Source organism: Condylura cristata, unplaced genomic scaffold (genome assembly GCF_000260355.1).
Source record: "Condylura cristata isolate star-nosed mole 26May11 unplaced genomic scaffold, ConCri1.0 scaffold00034, whole genome shotgun sequence".
NCBI classification, from domain to species: domain Eukaryota; kingdom Metazoa; phylum Chordata; class Mammalia; order Eulipotyphla; family Talpidae; genus Condylura; species Condylura cristata.
Window position 1 is genome coordinate 3046960 of NW_004567135.1, and position 20420 is coordinate 3067379.

At 46.5% G+C, this 20420-nt stretch overlaps 2 protein-coding genes across 2 annotated transcripts; one reads left to right on the forward strand and one right to left on the reverse strand.

Moving 5' to 3' along the window:
• The first annotated feature begins 4258 nt into the window (after positions 1-4258).
• CS (citrate synthase) lies at positions 4259-16881 on the forward strand. The gene is made up of 12 exons (XM_012732283.1): positions 4259-4346; positions 6571-6623; positions 7041-7091; positions 7604-7711; positions 8312-8377; positions 8690-8821; positions 9059-9247; positions 13398-13597; positions 14101-14230; positions 14355-14456; positions 14784-14993; positions 15286-16881. Exons 1-12 carry the CDS (start codon positions 4259-4261, stop codon positions 15454-15456), a joined length of 1500 nt encoding a protein of 499 aa, XP_012587737.1. The 3' UTR covers positions 15457-16881.
• A 640-nt stretch (positions 16882-17521) lies between these two features.
• COQ10A (coenzyme Q10 homolog A (S. cerevisiae)) lies at positions 17522-20407 on the reverse strand. The gene is made up of 6 exons (XM_004692440.2): positions 20381-20407; positions 20237-20265; positions 19974-20120; positions 19074-19266; positions 18495-18596; positions 17522-18264 (listed from the first exon to the last, which is right to left on the reverse strand). Exons 1-6 carry the CDS (start codon positions 20405-20407, stop codon positions 18097-18099), a joined length of 666 nt encoding a protein of 221 aa, XP_004692497.1. The 3' UTR covers positions 17522-18096.
• Positions 20408-20420: the final 13 nt, after the last annotated feature.

The following is a 20420-nucleotide window of genomic DNA, read 5'->3' on the forward strand; positions in this document are numbered from 1 at the left end:
AGTGATTATTTTAAAAACTGATTTCAAAAGTGACTTCTAAGTAATAGTCAGTTTTAGCCTATTTTCTGTAGTTTTGTATTCATAAGTCATTGTTCCCAAATGCATTTGAAAACGACTTCTAAATCCTGGAGCAAAACATTAGGGACTAAAACTTTAAGGTAACTAGTAGAGGCAGGGCCTTCCTGGTGGCGCAGACTTTAAAGACACAGTGCTATCAAGAGATCACCTGCCGCTGCAGCAGCAAACCCTGGCTGCCAGGGAGTGACCCACATGGCACAGCAAACCTCTACTGTCTCCCCTCAGCAGTGCATTTCCATAGATCCGCATGCTGGTGAATCCTCTCACCACCAACACCCTCCCCCCACCTGCATCCCAGTTCTTGTGTGCATAAATTAAAAAAAAAACAAAAAAAAGTAGAGGTTAGGGAACAGTCTCCAGTTCCTGAGAATGTATAAGGGGACAATCACATCCTAAATACTTTATCAATTGCTATTTATCAATTACTGTATACTCAGTGTATGCATTAGTTGTTAGTCAGCAAATACTTGTTAAAGAATGGGAAGGATGGCCCTCCCTGGTAGCACAACGGGTTAAGGCACAGCACTAAGAAGCTAAAGCCACTTCCACATGAGTTTGATTCCCGCCTGCCCTGGAGGAGATCCACATGGCGCGGCAGACCTCTCCTGACCAGCCCGCTGCTCCCCTCCGTAGTATACTTCGTCGATCTGCCTGTTCTGCTCTGTATGAATAAATAAATCTTAAAAAGAATGGGAAGGATTTCTACTGAAAGGTAAACTAGGACTCTTATTCTTTTGGGTGGCTGAATGGGTGCCTTTTGTTGTCTTATGGAGTGGTCAGTGAACCTTTAGAGAAGTACCCGTTGGAAAATGACAAGTAGAATTCTGTTTTTAAGGACTTAATTTACGCACAGAAGGACTGGGGTACAGACCAAAGATGCAGGCGCCGAGAGAATTTACAGAGTGGGGAGAACAAGCAGATCTACTGAAACACACTGCTGTGGGGAACAGCGGCTAAGATTGGAGAGGTCTGCTGTGCCCTGTGGGTCACTCCCTGGGTGGGGATCTTAACTGCCGCAGTAACTGTCAGGGAGGCCCTGACAGGTAGAATTATTAAGGGAATTCCCTTGTGCACAAAGGGGGTCAGTATGAAAATCAGAATATTACTCTGTAAGACTGAAAAATGGTCTGTCCCAGTATAGTGCAGGCCAATTTCTAGGGTCGTCACTGTGAAACACAGATGTTAAGTGACTAATTCTCTGGTTTGGTTTGGGGAGAGAGGAGCTTTGTCCTGTGCATGTTCTTTTCCTTCTGTATTGGAAACCTTTATGGCACAAGAGTTTTTCTACCAGTTATGAGTGCATTATGCTTGGTTCATTGACTAAGCCAGTTCTTCTGGCTTGGCAAGCTCTCCTCTTTTGTTGATGGAGGACAAGGGCTCTATTAAAATCAGGAGCATCTCTTTCAAGCTTCTAATTCTGTAGCTGCTGGAAACGTAGGAACACATACTCTCAATGTGCTGGGCTGGAAGATCAAAGAAAATTTGGCTTTTCCCTTGTAGATGTAAAGCAGGAAAATAAGTGTTTACCCAAGTAGAATTCTCTTATTACCAGGATTTGGGAGAGCAGTCCTCTTTCTGTTGAGGCAAGAAAGAGAATTGAAAACGTAAGAGACCCTTTAAAAAAGCTTCTTTTCTAAAGACGCTAAATGTTTCTTGGTAAGTGATTGGGCCAAGTATTGTAGGCGGGTCTCGGAGAACTCCCTGCATGTGCTGTTAGTCCTCTTCCTTCCTTGTCCCTTGAATTCTTCCAATTTTATTTTTCCATTCTAGCCCACATCTATCAATGATAGCAAACTCATGGAAGAAATTCTTGCAAGGGGGGGCAGCATAAGAGATTTGGGAAGCCCTCTGAGAGGTTGTGATCCCTGACTTCAGACATACTGTAAGCGCTATCCTTGTTTGTGGCCTCCCCCTCCCCCCATGGAAAAAGCTGGCCTGTTGGGTGAGGTGGCTCCTGGCTCACCTGACACCTGGCTGCTGCCCTCTGACTAGTGGTGTGTGTGTACTCAGCCGCCAAAAGCCCAGTTGCCACACCTCCAGGTTGGGGGAGGAGCTGGGAGGTGGAAGCTCAGGAATGATTCAGAGGTTTGTAATCTGCCTGTCCTATCAGGAAGTGTAGTCTGAATGAAGTGCATGAAACTCCCAGCTCTCTGTGGCAGCCAGAGGGTAGGTGAAGTGTGTGGGCATAGGTGTGACAAATCTCCACCATCTCCTCCAGTTGCTCTTCTTGTAGAGATTATGGTTAGTTAAATTTGTTTTTTCATGAGATGTCCTCTTGGTTGATACTCTCAAAAAAAGGAAATTATTTCCTTTATTTCAGCCCATGCTCTTGCTTGACTGTCTCTTTTCCTGGGATCTAAGAAACACATTTCTAAGAAACAATTCTTCATTGAACTCAGTTATACAGAAGGCACTGTTATAGGTGCTTGCGTGAAAATTCTTTCCTATCATTTACTTGCCCTGAAAACTGACTTTATTTAGTGCCAATTTGGAGATGTGAAAACTTGCTGTAGGTGTTAGATCGCGTAGCTAAGGTCACACCGCAGTACAGTGTTGCAGCCAGGATTTAGTGTTTGATCCTTGAAAAATTCACATCCCATGCACTGTATATTCTACCCTACTGCTCCCTTGCCTAGACGGGTGTGTCTCACTCAGACTTGTGCAAGTGAAGCATCTAGTGAGCTTGTTCATCTGAACACTTCGATCCAGTAGGTCTAAGGTGAGTGAGAGTGTGCATCTAACAAGCTCCAGGTAATGCTAATGCTGCTCATGGGGGCACCTGTATGGCATCTTCATTGGCGCCTTAGGACAGATTCTGAGCACAGTAGCCTGAGTACTATCCTAAATACGGAGGAGGAAAGGGAAATAGTAGTATTTTGTAGTATTTTAACGTCTCTAGTTTTAGTAATGAAGTCAAGACTAGTACCCAGATTTTCCTCATTTAGCCTTTTGAGTGATCATATCAATGAATTGCTATCTTTAAAATCCTTTTGATTTCTTCTAAGCTGTAGGGATATCTTAAAATATGATTGTACTTGATACTGAAGGGTACAAGAAAGTAGCCATACTATTTAACCTGATATATTTACTGTATAACAGACATAAAGCATTTGCTGTGTGTCAGATATGGTTTCAAGTTCTTTGTAAATACTGACTTCATTAACCCTTGTAGCAAGCCTCTGAGGTAGCTGCTGTTACTCCCATCTTACAGTAAAGGCAACAGGCACAGAAAGGTTAGTGACTTGGCCAGTGAGTGCAGTCAAGTGTAATAGAAACAATATACTACTAGGTTCGTAGCCAAGATCTCAACAAACTTTGCAAATTGGAGGTCTGGCTAAGAAATACTGCTGGTAGACAGTAGGGACAGAGTTGCTTCTGAGACTCCTTATTAAATGGCAGAGAAGGTCTCTACAAAGGAAATGAACACTTTGCGGATGGTGGGAGTGCAGTGCCGTTTTTGTTCCAACTTCCTCTTCCCTGACTGTTCTCCCTAAATGGCACTCATGTAAGCATGTCTGAGAAGTCACTGTCAGCTAAGCATCAGCCAACACGTCTTATGCCCTGGACACCGTGGAATAGAATAGTTCCCTTGTTAGGTGACCTTCCACGCCTTTCTTTCTTACTTCCTCTCTCCCTTCTCATCTTAAGTGAAGTAAAAGAAGTGTACACCACAGTGGTTCTAGCAGGTCTCTCTCACAGGGGAAAATAAACTTTGGTTCACATTCAGTTGGTAGAGGAAAGCCTCCACCCTGAAGTTCTTTTCCATTTTCATCATAAGATCTATTGTGCTTGTATTTTTTTTTTTTTTGCCAAGATTTAACCTTAATCTGTGCATACAGTCTTGTATCTTGCTAATGATATAGCCAATCATTCTAGAAACTTTAAAATGTCTCATTAAGGAGACATTTCAGCATATTCTCTCAACGGATGTTTGTTCCCTGTCATCTTTTTAAAGAACAAATCCAAGCCACCATAACCAGATGTCTACAGCTGAAATTTATCCTTCAGGACCATGGTCTCTGGGTGATGGGGTCTGTTCTATTTTGTGGACTCATGGAGCCTGGAGGAGCTTGGCCAAGCTGGCTCTGTAGAACACCAGCCTTGATTAGTCACATGGCTTCCCTTGTCCACGTTTTGGCAACTAACGAAACAAGCAGAGTTACTCCCTTTAGTGCTGGGTATGGCCCGCGTGTGCACCGTGGAGGCTGAAGAGGCTGGAGGGCTGTTTGCACTGCCCAGTGCTGTGTCTCAGCAGAACCATCTTCAGTGTGCGGGCGGGCCGCTTTAGGGCTGACAGCGGCTCTGGTTAACAAGGTGTCTCAGCCCCCTCTGCTTCGGGGGCATACTTGCTTGCCTTTTGCTCTGTCAACTTAGCCTCTTTATAAGAGAAGCTTTTTTGAAGGTCTCTAACCCTCTCAGTCTTCTTTCCTGCCCCAATAGAGAGAGAACTAGTCAACTCTTAAAGCCCTCATGACCCTACTGAACTCTCACCCTGCCTAGACTTGAGATTTCAGAACTTACATAGGACCCCATATGACTTTCAGCACAACCAGAGAGCAATGCAATAGTTACTGGAGAGGTCTCTGGAGGAAAGTTGTACATTTGGTCTGTGATTAGTTTGTTTAATCTTTTTAGTTTGAAAAGTGCTTTAATATCCATTGTAGTTTAATTATAACAACGCTGTGAGAATTACCTTGGGTATTAGCATAATTTTATAGATGAGGAAACTCTCACTCTATCTTTAAAATTATCTTGTACAGGGGTCTCCCTCGTGGTGCAGAGTTAAAGCCCAGCACTGAAGTCATCCGCAGCCACTGGGGAGTGACCCACAGCGTGCAGCAGACCTCTTCTGTCTCACCTGCTGCTCCCCTCAGCAGTGTATGTCAGTAGATCTACCTATTTTCTTCCCTACTCTGTCTCTAGTTAATCCTCTCACTGCCCCTGCACCTCTGGCCTATACCCAAGTTCTTGTATTCATAAATAAATAAATCTATACAGAAATAAAAAATTAAAAATTCTCTTGTGCAGCAAAATTGTTTTGTCTAAGCTGTTAAAGCTAGCTGGTAGTATAATTAATTGGTGTTCTTTTTCGAAGCATTGTTGAATTTCTTTTGTAATTCAAACTTCTCATAGAAAGGAACTTTTTTTTTTAAGATTTATTTATTTGTGCATACAGAACTGGGGCACAGGCCAGAGGCTCAGGGGCAGTGAGAGCTTCACCAGAGATAGAGTGGGGAGCAGAACAGGCAGATCGACAAAGTACACTGCTGAGGGGAGCAGCAGGCGGGTCAGGAGAGGTCTGCCACGCCATGTGGTCACCTCTGGGGCAGGCAGGAATCGAACTCATGCAGAAGTGGTTTCAGCTTCTTAGTGCAGCATTCTAACCTGTGGTGCCACCAGGGAGGGCCAGAAAGGAACTCTTTTGAGGAAAAGTAAAACCTACCTCTAAACAAAGAAAAACATAGGTTAGCTATTCTGTATTCCGTTTACCTTTGTAATGAACAATAGCTTTCTTGAATCTTAGACCCACCTTTCTGGATGATTTTCTTCCTGAAGCGTAGCTTTAAAAATGTCTTTGGTGTAGACACAAAAAACACTGATTCAAAAAGATACCTTATCTCCATGTTTATTGCTGCTTTATTTACAATTGGAAAGATGTGGAAACAACCCAAATGCCAAAAAAATAGTTGACTGGATTAAAAAGATGTGTTACATATACACAGTGGAATAAACACATGGCCTTTTGCAGCAACATGGATAGAGCTGAAAAAGATCATGCTTAGTGAAAGCCAGAAAGAAAAGGAAAAATACCGGATGGTTTCCCTTATAGCAGGAATATAACAGACCAGGCGAGAAAATAATGATGATGAAGAACAGCTATAGACCAGAGACATTTTATGGGGGTGCAGTGGGGAATGGGATCAAAAACAGTGGGGGGAGGGAAGTGCACTGGACTATGGTGATGGCACATGGGTGGTTTGGTGATGGGGAGCCCACGGGGGTTGCAACTGAGATGGAAAAAGGCACAAAATGATGTAAAAGTAAACTTACATTATTCATAAAAATAAAAAAGAACAACAAACGTAGGAACTGTAAACTCTTCTAAAAAAAAAGTCTTCAGTGTGAGTATATAGATGGCTTAAACTATTAGCCTTTATTTGTCTGAAATACCTTTATTTCAACTTCATGTTTTCTCTTGGGGACAGAGGACTCTCAATTATTTTCTCTCAGCACTTTGAGGGTCATTTTCTAGTTTTATCTTCCATTGTCATTGTGTAATTTGCAAATTGCTGTGTTACTTTGCAAATGCTCTTTTTTCCTGGAGGCCTGAAGTAGTCTGTGGAAGCCCCTCTCAGGGGCTCTCCTAGCTTGGAGGGCCACAGGAAGGCTCAGTGCCTCAGAGCTGTGCTAGCCCTGCTGGGTGGCTAGATCAGGACTAACTGGGTACTTTTAACTGCTTCTCTGACCTTTCCTCTGTGCCTGACAACCCAGGCCTGAATGAGGAGCTAGACAGTGAGGTGTTTCTCTGCAGGGAATGCCTCCAGGTAGCTCCTTCTGCACTGTTCAATCTTTGGTAGCTTTTTTTTTTTTTTTTTAAGATTTATTTTTTATGTGCCCAGAACTGGGGTACAGGCCAGAGGTGCCTGCAGGGGCAGTGAGAGAATTCCCCAGAAAGAGAGTGGGGAGCAGAATAGGCAGATCGACTGAAGTACACTGCTGAAGGGAGCAGCAGGGAGACAGGAGGGTCTGCCGTGCCATGTGGGTCAGCTTCTGGACCAGGGATTAAACTCGCACTGAAGCAGCTGCGGCCAGCTTGCAGTGCTGTGTCCTAATCCATCGCCAGGGAGGGCCCACTTTGGTAGCTTTTCTGATGCTAAACTGACTTTTGAAGCTAAGATGAAGTGAAAGGCTGAATTACTGAGGAGGACTAACCACTGCCTTCGGTTTTGTTTTCTTGGCAGAATGCATCCTGTCTTGTTCTTGCCGCCCGGCATGCCAGTGCTTCTTCCACAGTAAGATTCAGAAGGGGGATGAGAACGATTGAGCACCCAGGCCCTGGGGCCCAGAGTGTGGGTGGAGGCATTGGCTACCACCTGGCCGCATCATCCTGAGAATCTCCTGCAGCGTCCTTGTTACCACGACTAGTGGTGGTGATGATTCAACAGCTAGTTAAATAATTTTACTTAATAGTGTAGTGAAGTGGGAATATCAAATCTTTTTAAAGGTTTTTTAAATTATAAATTATACACAACATAAAATTTACCATTTTTAACCATTTCTAAGTTTACATTCAGTGGCAGAAAGTCCCTTCACAGTATGGCAGCCACCACCGCCTTCCATCTCCAAACTGAAACTCTAGTAACAACTCATTACTCTCTCTGCCTAGTTATTTGAGCTTTATCTGTACAGAGTAGTTAACCAGACTTTCCTAGCAGAGACCACCCAGTTCTAAAGAGCTTTGTTAATGTAAGTTGCGGGAAATCTAATGAACTCTCTTACCATCACTTGCGTCTCATCTTGTTAGAATCTGAAGGATGTATTGGCTGACCTGATACCTAAGGAACAGGCCCGAATTAAGACTTTCAGGCAGCAACATGGCAAGACAGTGGTCGGCCAGATCACTGTGGACATGGTGAGTACTGTCGGCTTTGGGCTGGAGATGCTATACTGTGCCTCAGCAAAGGTGCCGTTCCTCTCACTGCTGCTTCAAGACATCTGTCCTACACAAGGACATGTAGCTTATGCTGCTCATTAGAAGTTAAGATTGTTCTTTTCTACAAACTTAATGGTGGAACTTAACTTAATTCCTAACTCCTCAGCGTCTCAGGTCAGAGCTCTAGGATGATTTCCTCCCCAGCCCTAGAGTCTGAATCCCTCAGATAGTAACTCCTTATCTTTGTTTACCATTGGTATCTCCATCTCATTCCCTTGTGACAGAGTCTGTTCTATTTCCTTTCATTTGTGGGAATGAGGGAGTAAGAATGGAAAGGAGAAAGAATAAAATACAAGAAAAGGAGCAGAGAGGCAAAAATATTAAACAGTGATTTCTCAATTGAAATTTTTCATTTCCAACATTAGCAGATTTCCTGGGTACAGCGTTCTATACTATAATAAGTTAACTCTGAAATCTTCCCCCAGTGAAGTTGTGTAAGGACTTCCTCTCCAGACCCCATAAAGTGCTACCAAGTGCTGGCCTGAATGGTTCTGACTGTGTTTACATCCTCTTCTTTAGATGTATGGTGGCATGAGAGGCATGAAGGGACTGGTGTATGAAACATCAGTGCTGGACCCTGATGAGGTGAGAAACCCTTTCAGCGATCACTCACTGAGTTTTACTGACCATCATGGATTACACAAGTGAGGGCAGAGAGAACAGAATAGAGCATTTACATATTTTGGAGGGTGGGAAATAGGGTGGGCACATGTGGAATAACTGAAGAGTATGTCTGCCTTTGTAATGTGTCAACTAATAAAAATAACAGCACAAAGGGGATGTGTGAAAATCCATGGCTTTAAAAGTTCTGACTTGTTAAAAGGTCTTGGGGCAAGTTGATTTCGTGACTTTCAGGCTGATACATTGAGAAGTTGTAATGCTTCCTTCTCCCTCAAGGGCATCCGTTTCCGAGGCTACAGCATCCCTGAGTGCCAGAAACTGCTGCCCAAGGCTAAAGGTGGGGAAGAACCCCTGCCTGAGGGCCTATTTTGGCTGTTGGTAACTGGACAAATCCCAACAGAGGAACAGGTAAGGAAGCACAAATGTGCCCCCTCCACCACCACCCCCTTCCTCTTCGCTCAGGCACGTAAGCCTGATCTGGCTATAAGTGGAATTTTATAGTGATGGGAAGAAATCAGAGTTTTGCCGAATTTGGGTTGAGTTGAGTTGGGTTGGGTTGAGTTCTTTTGGAATTTTCACTCAAAAGGTCACTTATCCCTCCTTTTCCCCTTGCCAGTGTTTTAAGCAGTGTTTCTCTTTCTACAGGTGTCCTGGCTCTCAAAAGAATGGGCGAAGAGGGCAGCTCTGCCTTCCCATGTGGTCACCATGCTAGACAACTTCCCCACCAATCTACACCCCATGTCTCAGCTCAGTGCAGCAATTACAGCCCTCAATAGTGAAAGTAACTTTGCGCGAGCGTATGCAGAGGGTATCCACCGATCCAAGTATTGGGAGGTAGGAGTCTTGGGTGTGGTGACTGATGTGTGGTAGTCATCCAGAGGACTTTGGAATTGCAAAGAGAAATAAAACCAAAACCAAGGTTACTGGTTTGTTTGAGGGATACACATGTAAGAACTGCAGTTCAGCAATCTTACTGTAATAAAGTTATGTACACAGAGCTGTTGGAACATTGAAAAGGATGTGACTTCATGACAGCTACCTAAGAAGATATCCTAGAGTGTCAGCCTAACCCTGAAGTCACACCTAGTCCCTTCTCTCAAGGAGGAGAATTTGAGAAATCTTCCAGGTTGGGTGAGTGGCAACGAAGGCGACTCAGGAGTCTGGAAGAACTAAAGCCAGCAGCACATTTCTGAGCTAGCCCACTCAGGGTAGTTGCTTGCTGCAGAAAGGTTTGTTAGTGTCCTGGGCATAGGATCCAGAAATAAGAGGGTTTGATTTTCTGAAAATGAAATGTGAACTTAATAATTTGAATTCTCGTTGGTTGGATATGAGACAGTCCTAATAGATTATTCAAAATTCCTTCCATCCTCTTTCCAATACCTCTGCATACTTAGAAATACTGAGTAAAGTATAAGTTACTTGGCAAGGTTCTTGCAAGGACATCTCACTTTCTTTTGTTTCTTACTTTGGTAATATAGGGACAGAAAAATTCCTTTTTGCAAAACAGGGACACGAAAGATTTTCATCAAGAGAAGACCCCAAAGAATCTGTTGTGTGACGCAGGGCATGGAATGGCATGGCTTACTGGCTCGATAAAGTCTCTTTGGAGTTTTGGCAAATCCTTTTTCGTTCACTTGGTTAATACTTATTCAATAGCAGCTGTGTATAGAGAATTGTATTTGCAGTAGATATTAGAGGCCTCCCTGGTGTCTCAGATTAAGTCACTGTGCTGTCAAGCTGTTACCAGCCACTGCAGCATGAGTTCAGTTTCTTTCTGGGGAGTGACCCACAGGGTGCAGCAGCCCTCTCCTGTCTCCCCGCTGCTCCCCTCAGCAGTGTGTTTCACTCCCTCTGCCTGTTCTGCTCCCCACTCTGTCTCTGGGGAATCCACTTACCCCTTCACACATTCCCCCTGTATCAATGGCCTGGATCCCAGTTCATTTATGCATAAATGAATGAAATAAAAAACCTTTAAAAAACAGATAGTAGCCTGGCATTGAGGAGGAGGTAAGCACAGAATAATGTAAAATATACACATCACAAGCACTTAAAGCATGTATAAAGCCTACAGCAGATTCCGAAAGGTCATATAACCTGAATATTGCCGCTTCATTTCTTAAATGCTGTCGAACGATCATGTGGATCATTAAAAGACAGTTATATAAATCAAGAAGTTCCCGTTAATAAAAGTGCTGTTGCCTTATTAGTCATAACTGCTGTGGGCTGGGAGCGGGGACGCCCACCAGCTGCTTCCATCTTCTGGCACCAGGAGCCCAGCTCTGCCGCGCTGCTTCACACTGCCCTTCGTTGAATCACTGAGACAAAGCTTGCCCTCCCCTCCCTGTTCTTGTCTCCATTTCAGTGCGTAGTCACTGCCTGTGCTGTCACCATCTCTGAGATGCCATCTGAGGGTATCTGTCTTGAAGCAAACATTTCAGGTTTTTGCTGAACTTTGAGAGTAGAAGTAATATGGATGTATTTGTCAGTCTTAGCATACACGTCTAGTAAGTTCACACAGCACAAAAATTAGCAGCGACAGATGCATTAGTAGGCCTTGACAATTTCCTACTGCTATATCTTGTATCCCTGTCAAAGATCAGATTTGTTACTGCTGTTCAGTTTCCAGTCTTTGTTAATTTACCAAAGATTAATTTTACTAAAAGGAGAAATGGATAACTCATGATGACGAGTAGGATTAGTTTTATTAACCTTAATTCCATACATTTTGATGGTGGCATGTTTTGACATCTTTTTATCCCTAGACTTCACAGCTTAAGAATGGGGGGCCTCCCTGGTGGCACAGGGGTTAAAGTCTCAGCGCTGCCAAGCTATCTGTCGCCAGCCATTGTGGCCTGAGTTCCATCTCCGGCCAGGGAACTAACCCACTTGGCACAGTCTTACCCTCAGTACTCCCCTCAGCACTGTTTCAGTGTGTTCCTCCTGTTCTGTTCCCTACTCGTCTGGTGAATTCTCTCACCACTGCACACACCCCCTCACACGCACACCTCTGGCCTACACCCCAGCTCTTTTATGCATAAACAAATAAATCTTAAAAATAAAAATCTTTGAAACAGATAACTTAGTTAATGCTTACAAGTTCTGAGGGGCTTTTTTCTTTTAAGGTTTATTTATGTACACAACTGGGGTACAGGCCAGGGGTGCAGATGGGATTCACCAGAGACATGGGGAGCAGACAGGCAGACTGACGAAGTACATTGTTGAGGGGAGCAGTGGAGAGAGGTCTGCTGTGCCCTGTGGGTCACTCCCTGGCTGGGAATTGAACTAGTGCTGCAGTAGCTGCCGTGCTGAGAGTTAACCCTTTGGGGCACCAGAGAGGCCCACTAAGTTTCTTCTTTCAATTTTGTTTTCATTTTGGCACATTCTCATTTAATCTTGGTGTGGTGGTGACCGAATTCATTGAGTAGTTGCATAACAGATTACCTCACAGGGATTGACTCCTTTAAGCTAGGTGCTGGGATTTTGCTTTTTGTCCCAGTAGTCTTACTGAAGCCTTGTCACTTCTTGCAGGTCAGCCAGATAGACTGGCATTGTGTGATCCCAGTCAGTCAGTATTCACTCAGTGCTTTCTGTGTACCCAGAACTGTGGGGGATATCAGAACTTCTAAAGTTCCTAAAACCAAGCTATTAAAACTTTCTTTTCCCTGAGACAACTTAAAATTCCTATGAGAAGATAATATTGAGATACAAAAGTTAGTAGACTAATCAACATTATAAAAAAGAAGCAACCAGATAATTATCAAATGATAGACCAAGCCTATAGATCTATATGTTTGTAAGAACTAGTGACAGAGAAACATGGTAATAACATCACAGCTATATAATCAGCAAAATCAGTGGGAATGTGTATAGAGCACATGAGAGAAGGAGCTTAAAATTGATGAATATAGGCTTCAGGGAAATGCCAGATAACAGCTTTGTAGGCCATTTTGGTCCTGACTCAAATGAGGTGACGTCTATGTAATCAGAGGAATTTAAATATTGAGTAAATATTTAGAAGTATTTGCATTTGTTTCCGTTTTTAGGTGGGGTAATGGTTTTGTAATTTTTTGTCTTTAGAGATTAAAAATTTTAATATTGTAGATTGAGGTATAGTTGCTCAAAATAACTTGGAAAGTTTGAGGGAAAAGTTAGGGTATGGGTGAAATAACAGTGGCCGTGAGTTAATGATGGCCGAGATGGGTGAGTCACCTTGTGTGAGTTACCTAAGCTGCTGTTTGACTTGGTGTATATCGTGGATGTTCTTTACAAGATGGAAGTAAGATCAGTTAGTAAGACTCGGTGTCTTGCCACAGTCTTTGAGTACGAAGCCCTGTCATGGCACAGATCATGTAAACATAATGGTTCAAAATCTGACTTGACATTTAGCTGACTGCTTAGAGCCTCTGTTACCTCATTTGTGAAGTGGAGGTTATATACTTTGTAAAGTGGTAACAACTAGCATGTAGCTTTAATGTATATGAGATGGTGTGTGTAAATCACTTAGTGCAGTGCTTGGATCATAGTTATTTTTCTTTTTTAAAAAAATTTATTTGTGCATACAGAACTGGGTTACAGGTCAAAAGTGCAGGAGCAGTGAGAGGATTCACCAGAGACAGAGTGGGGAACAGCAGGCAGGACAATGAAGTACACTGCTGAGGGGAGCAGCAGTTGAGACAGGAGAGGTCTGCTGAGCCATGTGGGTCACCTCCCGGGGCAGGGACCGAACTTGAACTGAAGCAGCTGCGGCCAGCTTGCAGTACTGTGTCCTAACCTGTTGCGCCACCAGGGAGGGCCCAATAGTTTTTTTTTTTTTTTTTTTTTTCAATTAGTTGTTATTCTTTATATAACCACCCAGCATATAACTAACCGTCAACTCAAATACCCTGACCTAACGCAAATGGAGAACAAACAGCATCTCTGCCTGATTCTTCTTTGCTAATAATTCCTTTTCTTTTTTTCTCTATTTTCCTCTTCTCCCAATCAGTTGATATACGAAGATTGTATGGATCTGATTGCAAAGCTACCTTGTGTTGCAGCAAAGATCTACCGGAATATCTACAGGGAGGGCAGCAGTATTGGGGCCATTGACTCCAAGCTGGACTGGTCCCACAATTTCACCAACATGTTAGGCTATACTGATGCTCAGTTCACTGAGCTCATGCGCTTGTACCTCACTATCCACAGGTGGGTGACACCCAGCAACCATAGCCACAGGTGACTGGTGCTAGTGGGAAACTGTCAGAAAAGCTCTTTAACTATTCTCACTTTCTGAGAACAAATGGTACGCAACAAGGAGAGGGAAAAACATAAGGGATGAGATAAAAAGACTTCTAGTAAAGAAGGTCCCATGTAGGCAGTTACCTGTAGCCCCACGAAGAACAAGATAGTGCTTGTAGCTGGACCCTTTGGCTTTCCAGGAGCTCCCTCTTCTGGCCATGAGCTGTTACAGCTGGGTGAGTGGAGGGAGCTTGGACACAGGAGCCATCTCGTGGGTTAGTGAACAAAGACTGGTAACGAGATTGGAACATCTCCTGTACCGCGTAGCTGTAGCTGACAGGATGGAGGTCAGTTGGAGCTCGCGCTGGCTCGTGCGTGACAGATAGGAGGCCAGCAAGGTGGCATTCCTGCAGCGTGCCCCTTCCCCTCGTTCCTGTCGGCCCTCACTCTGCTCTCCTGCTCTCCCGCAGTGACCATGAGGGTGGCAATGTGAGTGCCCACACCAGTCACTTGGTGGGCAGCGCCCTTTCAGACCCCTACCTGTCCTTCGCGGCGTCCATGAACGGACTGGCAGGGCCCCTCCACGGCCTGGCAAATCAAGTAAGACTGTTTCCTTACGTGCTGCATGTTTTCCTTATCGTGCTTTCTAGTGTTTTGTTTCTGACCTTGGATTCTCTTCTGGTGTATTTATCGTGACTCTTTACTCCCCAAATCTGGCCCATAGGAAGTCCTTGTTTGGCTGACACAACTACAGAAGGAAGTTGGCAAAGATGTGTCGGATGAGAAGCTACGAGACTACATCTGGAACACACTGAACTCAGGGCGGGTGAGCAGACATGCAGAGCAACGAGGACAAGGACCAACACCAGCATCTGTTTTTCTGACCTGAAAAAATTTTTTTTCTTTTTCAAGATGTATTTATGTATGCTTACAGAACTGGGTACAGGCCAGAGGTGGGGTGGGTGAGAGAACTCACCAGAGACAGTGGGGAACAGAGCAGGCAGAGTGAGAAGTGCACTGCTGAGGGGAGCGGCGGGCGGGTGCTTTATATAATGCGGTGCTTTAATCTCTTGTGCCACCAGGCAGGGCCTTGGAGGTTTTTTAAAAGACGAGTTTTGACTTGACAATACAGATTGACTGTCCCTCTCGGCAGGTTGTCCCAGGCTACGGCCATGCAGTGTTAAGAAAGACTGACCCGCGGTACACCTGTCAGCGAGAGTTTGCTCTCAAACACCTGCCTCAGGACCCAATGTTCAAGCTGGTTGCTCAGCTCTACAAGATTGTGCCCAATGTCCTCCTAGAGCAGGGCAAGGCCAAGAATCCTTGGCCCAACGTCGATGCTCACAGTGGGGTGCTGCTCCAGGTGCGTCTCCCTTTACTGCTGCCTCTCATTGGTCCCCAGCCCTGTTTCCTGCCATTTACAAAGTCAGCTCCCCGGTCAGAGCAGGGACTCTTCCTGTACCTCCTCCCGCACCTTTCTGATGCTTGGGGTTGGGAGCACAGGCAGAAGGAGCTGTGCTTTCCTCAGGCCTCCAGTCGCTGTCCCTCCCCAGCGTCCTTCCGCTTCAGGCAGCTGAGCCGCGGCGCTGTTGGCCTGGGCTTGGACCGGCCGCTGCCTTTGGGCCCTTAACGAAGTGTTTTCCTTTCCCCTTCAGTACTACGGCATGACGGAGATGAACTACTACACCGTCCTGTTCGGCGTGTCGCGGGCGCTGGGCGTGCTGGCTCAGCTCATTTGGAGCCGAGCCCTGGGCTTCCCCCTGGAGCGGCCCAAGTCCATGAGCACGGAGGGTCTGATGAAGTTTGTGGACACTAAGTCGGGGTAAAGCTGGAGGAGGGGAACCAACTGCTAGAAAGTGAGGGAACTTAAAAATGTATACTTTTGTTTCAGGGGGCCTTTACATACTTAAGATTAAATTGTATCTGAGGCATTGATAAGAAGTTTGAGGTTAAAATATAAATTAAGACCTTAAAAGATAAAAAGTGACCCCTTCTTCCCTAATTAGCTCCGTTCCTCTGCCTGGTAAGACTTGTCCATCAGCTGTAGGATGATCAGGACTAATAATGCATGTGGTATGAGTTAGGTTTGGCCCCTGCACCCCACCACCGCCCCATCTCTAGGGTGAGACTGGCTCTCCCTGAGTCAGCGCTGGTTGCAGAGAATCTGCTCTCCTGTCAGCTCTTGGTTCCACTCTGCCCAGCCCGTCATCGGCCAGCGTCAGGATTCTGCCCTTGTTTCCACCGGATCATGTTGGATGGTCAGCTGTATCAAGCCCCTTTGCCGTCTCCCAGGCACACAGACACTTCCTGTTGAGACCTGTTGGTTAGCTGGACATGCTTTGGCATTTGGTTTTTATGCTACCAGGCGATCATAGAGGCCATGGCATTTGTTGTGATTGGCACCTAGTGTTTGATTCTATTTGTCTTTTTTTTTTTTTTTTTTTTAAGTCCTTCCTGAAAGTTAAGGTCTGGGAGTGTTCTTGTCCTCACTAGTTGAGTGCTCACACCCTGCGGTTAGCTGTACCTGCTGTACCTTAAGCTGAGGATGCTCCGGGCCTTCCCTTTTTGGCACCAACAGAGACCTCTTCAGCAGGCTGCACACAGCACTGTCTGAGCTCCAGTCTTTCCAGTCACTTGACTGCCAGTGCTTACTGTGAACTAAGCTTTTTTTTTACACCACAGAACACAAACCACTACCCTTTGACCCGGTGCGTGGGGGGTTTTCCTCCTCTTCTCATATGTTGTGGGCCATAGAATAGGGGCTTGGAAATGACCAACATGGTATCTTCATGGTCTGGTCCCAGGATAACTGCCCTCTTTCTGAGCAGGGAAATAAGATTACTCATAGTCTCCTTTGGATATCAGGTCCTGGGGCTGAGGGCATTAAAAATAATAAACCTCCCTTTTCATCCCCTGCCACAAGAAATTGTCCCCTTATTTATCAAGGCAAGTTCCTCATCCTGTCCCTTCCCTGAGAGCTCACAGCACAGTGTCTGTTGTAGAAGCCCCACTTGCACAGGTTCTCAGTGGCTCAGAATGCTCTATTGCCTTTTCTTTAAGAAAGGATTGAAATACACTCCTGCTGTGCCCCCTCCTCCCTCACACCCCTGCCTGTGTTGTGTGGATCCCCAGTACCCAGAACCACGCTGTTGAGATGGACACGCTGTAAACCCCTGGATAACTGTCAAGTCATGATGCAGACTTCAGGTTGTTCTGTATAAAATGCAAAATAAATGTTTTTATTAACAATGGTTGAGCCTGCTGTTAAATAAGACCTGGTGAGGAATCTGAATGGCTGGAGCTGGACTCCTGGGTATAAAGTAATCCTGCGCATCCCCTCAGGTGGGATTGGCTAATCAGAAGGTAGGCTCCCTGGGAGATTGGTCTCTGAGTTCTCAGAGTTAAAAGTCCTTGACTGATAGTACGCATTCTTCCTAACTTTTGTTCTTGGAACATTCTATAGCTGAGACTTCACAGCTGTGCATGTGACAAACCCAAGGAACCTGGTCCAGCCCACTGGGTGAAAGGAACACCACCAAGGGCAAGTAGGACGGATGGGGCTGCTGGCCTGCTGGCTCATGGTCCGGGCCACCGGAGGGCCTGGTATGTCAGGGAGCACCTGCAAGGAGATCCCCCGGATCGGGGGGCCCTAAGGGCCGCCATAATATGGATGACCTGACACCAGATTGCTTTACCCTGCGATCTCTGTCCCCTGACCTTCTGAGAAAGTCTATAAATAGACAAGGGCGTGGGTACTAGGTCCGGCTTCCAGAATGTACTGCTGTGGTTGGCAGGGACACCGTGTCCAAGAAGCTTGCTCGCACCTTTGTTTCCCTCAGCAAGGAAGCCATGATTTTCTTCTACTGTGCCACAATACTCCCTAAAGAAACAGTATTAAGCCAAATTCACACCCACACCATCAAAATTTATTGACATTTGTAAAAAGTTAGGCCAAGTGGAAGAATAAGTGCAACCCAAGAATACAACTCTTCGGTGTTTTCTCCTCACCCCGTTGGCACTGCTGGTTAAAACACGAGGCCTTTGCTCTCCACGCACCAGGCAGCATGGATATATAATTACAGTGAGGTCATAGGGGTCTCAAGCTGGGGGGCAAATCTCAGGTTTCTTCTGATGCATCTCAGGCAAGCACAAATTAGTATCTCTTGTCAGAGGTACTCAATTGAGCCAATCCTTTAGAAGTTACTATCCCTGGTCAGACCTTCAGGAACCTTGCTGGGCCCAGAGGCCACTCACAGTCCTCCTGAAGCTTGTGAGAAGGCACAAGGCTGCTCCACCCTTCCTGGAGTCATGCCCTCCCCCTGCTTTTTCTTTGCCCCAGCATTTCCAGCCAACAATTTCTGGGAGATAGTAATACGAACACAGACATCTCTCAGACAGATGCAGGAGTCAACTGAAATAAATAAGGGGGAGACGCGGAAGGAGAGGCTAAGAAGCAATCCTTCGCCTCAAGTCTGGTGCACCTCATGAAACATCAGTTCACGGGGGATGGCCGTTTCTGGACCAAACTTGGCAGCTGCCCGGCGCTCGAAGGCAGCAACGTTCTTTTTGACGACCTCATCAAAAAACATGGTGGCCAGCTGGGAGTGCAGCAGAGACCGAAATTCAAAGGAAATCTGGGGAAGGCAAGAGACAATGAGAAATTTAACACTATGGGTAGCTGCAAGAATGCTATGCAGTGCTTTGTCTGGGCCCTTCCCCTCTGGTTATTTAGGTGCCTCCAAGCCATAACAGGCCTGAGCGCAGGTTTTCATACAAGCTCAGCCCTGTGAAAGTACCATGGGCTTGGGAAATGCCAAGCGTTAGCAAAGTAGCTCAGCCCTGCCCCACCCCTGTGGTAGCTCACCGAAAAGTCCACAGTGCAAGTTCGGGGGTAGGCAGGAATGCCAGGGCTGAATCGCCAGGTGGTCTCCAAGTGGTTGAAGAGCTTGCCGTCAGTGCACACAGCCTAGAGTAGGGCCAGGCGGTCAGACGGACAGTGGAGTACAGCCCATACCCAGCGCGGACAGCATGAAGGAGTTGAAAGCCATTTCCTTTGGAGTAGTGGGGCAGTGGGCCCTCCCTGGTGCGCAGGGGTTAAGCGCAGCACTGTGAAGCTGTCCACAGCCACTGCAGCACAAGTTCAATACCCAGGCGGAGTCACACACGGCGCAGACCTCTCCTGTCTCGCCCGCTGCTCCCCTCAGCAGTGTCTCAGTGGATCCGCCTGTTCTGCTCCACACTCTGTTTCTGGTGAATTCCCTCACCCCCCCCCCACCTGTGGCCTGTACCCCAGTTTTTGTGCGCATAAATCTTTAAAAAAAAAAAAACAGTGGGGCAGTATTGGACATGGATATGAAATAATCAAAACGAAAGTAGCTGATAAATGTAAAAGTGCTAGAGGACTGGAGAAACTTTCTGATTAATCCCTCCCAGATGGCCTCACCTTGACCATGTGAGGTTTGACCAAGGAAACAGCAGAGGTGTAACGTTCCATGACAGGTGGAAAGCCAACCTCCAACTGGGCCTTCAGGTGACCTTTGCGGCTAGATACCACCAAAGACTTCTTACACCAGGGCACAAACTCGCGATACTCCTGGACATTGGACACCACTTCAAACATCTCCTGCATTGAGTACCTAGGAAAGAGAACCGCAGAAGCCATAATTTACTCACCGACTGCGCTTTCGGGAACTGGGGTCCCAGATGAGCCTGGAGGAATGACGTCGGAGAGCAGAAGTGCAAACTCCCGTGTCACTGTTAGCCTTTGCAGTTCAAAGAATGCTTTCGCACCTGCTATTTTGATCCTATGCGGGACTACCTAGGGAGAGCAGAACTGGTGATCATGCAGTGACCACAGCCTAGGTGCCTTACTGTAGCTCCACTTCCTCATCTGTAAAAGGCAGTGACCATTTCATCAAACCTCTGTTTGTTGAGAGGATCAAGTGAGAAAATCTCTGGACACCTAAGCAGCCTGGCGGGGCATAAGCATCCTCCCATGCGCACAGCAGTGCAGCCCGCGCAGAAGTAACGCCCGGTTGTTTGTGATACTGCCCAACTCCAGCCACAACACACGCACAGCAACCAGCAGAGGGATTGTGTGGAAGGCCCGCAGGACAGGGAGAATAGCGGTCAGTGAGCTGGGAAGAGCTCCCTTTTTATTTTCTAGGGAAGTGAGGATTTATTTCCTACTTCCACAAATAACGCTGGCAGAGTTGGTTGCTTTCTGGTGACGAGCCAAACAGACCAAATCTCGGGGAGAAATGCTGACCACTACTGCCACCCTTACGCGGTCCTGGCCTAAACGTCTATTTGTGTGGAGATGCAGGACGGGGAAGCAGCTCACCCCATAATCCTACGCTCTGAGTACGCCTTTCGCTTGTTGGTGAAGGGGGCAGCAAAGCCCATGAAAGAGCGGCTGGGAGGTAAGCCAGCCTCCGCCGCCAGGCCCTGGGCAGCCCGGGGCAAGAGGAGGCTGCTGGACAGCGGAAATCTGAAGGCAGAAAGAAAGGAAGCCAGGTGACCATTCCGCCTCTCCGCACCTCTTCGCGCTCTGCCCGCCCGGTGAAGGGAAGCGGCGGCGCGGAGGCCGGTCGCGCGGCCCGGCACCTGCTGCAGCCCGCGGAGCTCCGGGCCAGCTGTCACGAGTGCGAAAGGTCGAGGGCAGCCGGGGACAGCCGGGACAGCGCCGCGGGCGGAGATGGAGAGCGCGGGGCGCGCGCGACGCCCCTCTGGTCCCAGGCTGCAGCCTACGCGAGGGCCGGGGGCTTGCAGGGGCATCCCGGCCCCCCCG

What these genes read in the sequence shown, in the direction of transcription:
- CS (XM_012732283.1), top strand. Translation starts at nt 4,259, where the DNA reads ATGGCCCGCGTGTGCACCGTGGAGGCTGAAGAGGCTGGAGGGCTGTTT. An exon ending in TCCACGGCCTGGCAAATCAA is followed by an intron (nt 14,231 to 14,354) that starts GTAAGACTGTTT and finishes TCTGGCCCATAG; the next exon opens with GAAGTCCTTGTTTGGCTGAC. An exon ending in ACAGTGGGGTGCTGCTCCAG is followed by an intron (nt 14,994 to 15,285) that starts GTGCGTCTCCCT and finishes TTTCCCCTTCAG; the next exon opens with TACTACGGCATGACGGAGAT.
- COQ10A (XM_004692440.2), bottom strand. Translation starts at nt 20,407, where the DNA reads ATGCCCCTGCAAGCCCCCGGCCCTCGC. An exon ending in TCAGAGCGTAGGATTATGGG is followed by an intron (nt 19,267 to 19,973) that starts GTGAGCTGCTTC and finishes TCTCTTTCCTAG; the next exon opens with GTACTCAATGCAGGAGATGT. An exon ending in TCAAACCTCACATGGTCAAG is followed by an intron (nt 18,597 to 19,073) that starts GTGAGGCCATCT and finishes GCCCTACTCTAG; the next exon opens with GCTGTGTGCACTGACGGCAA.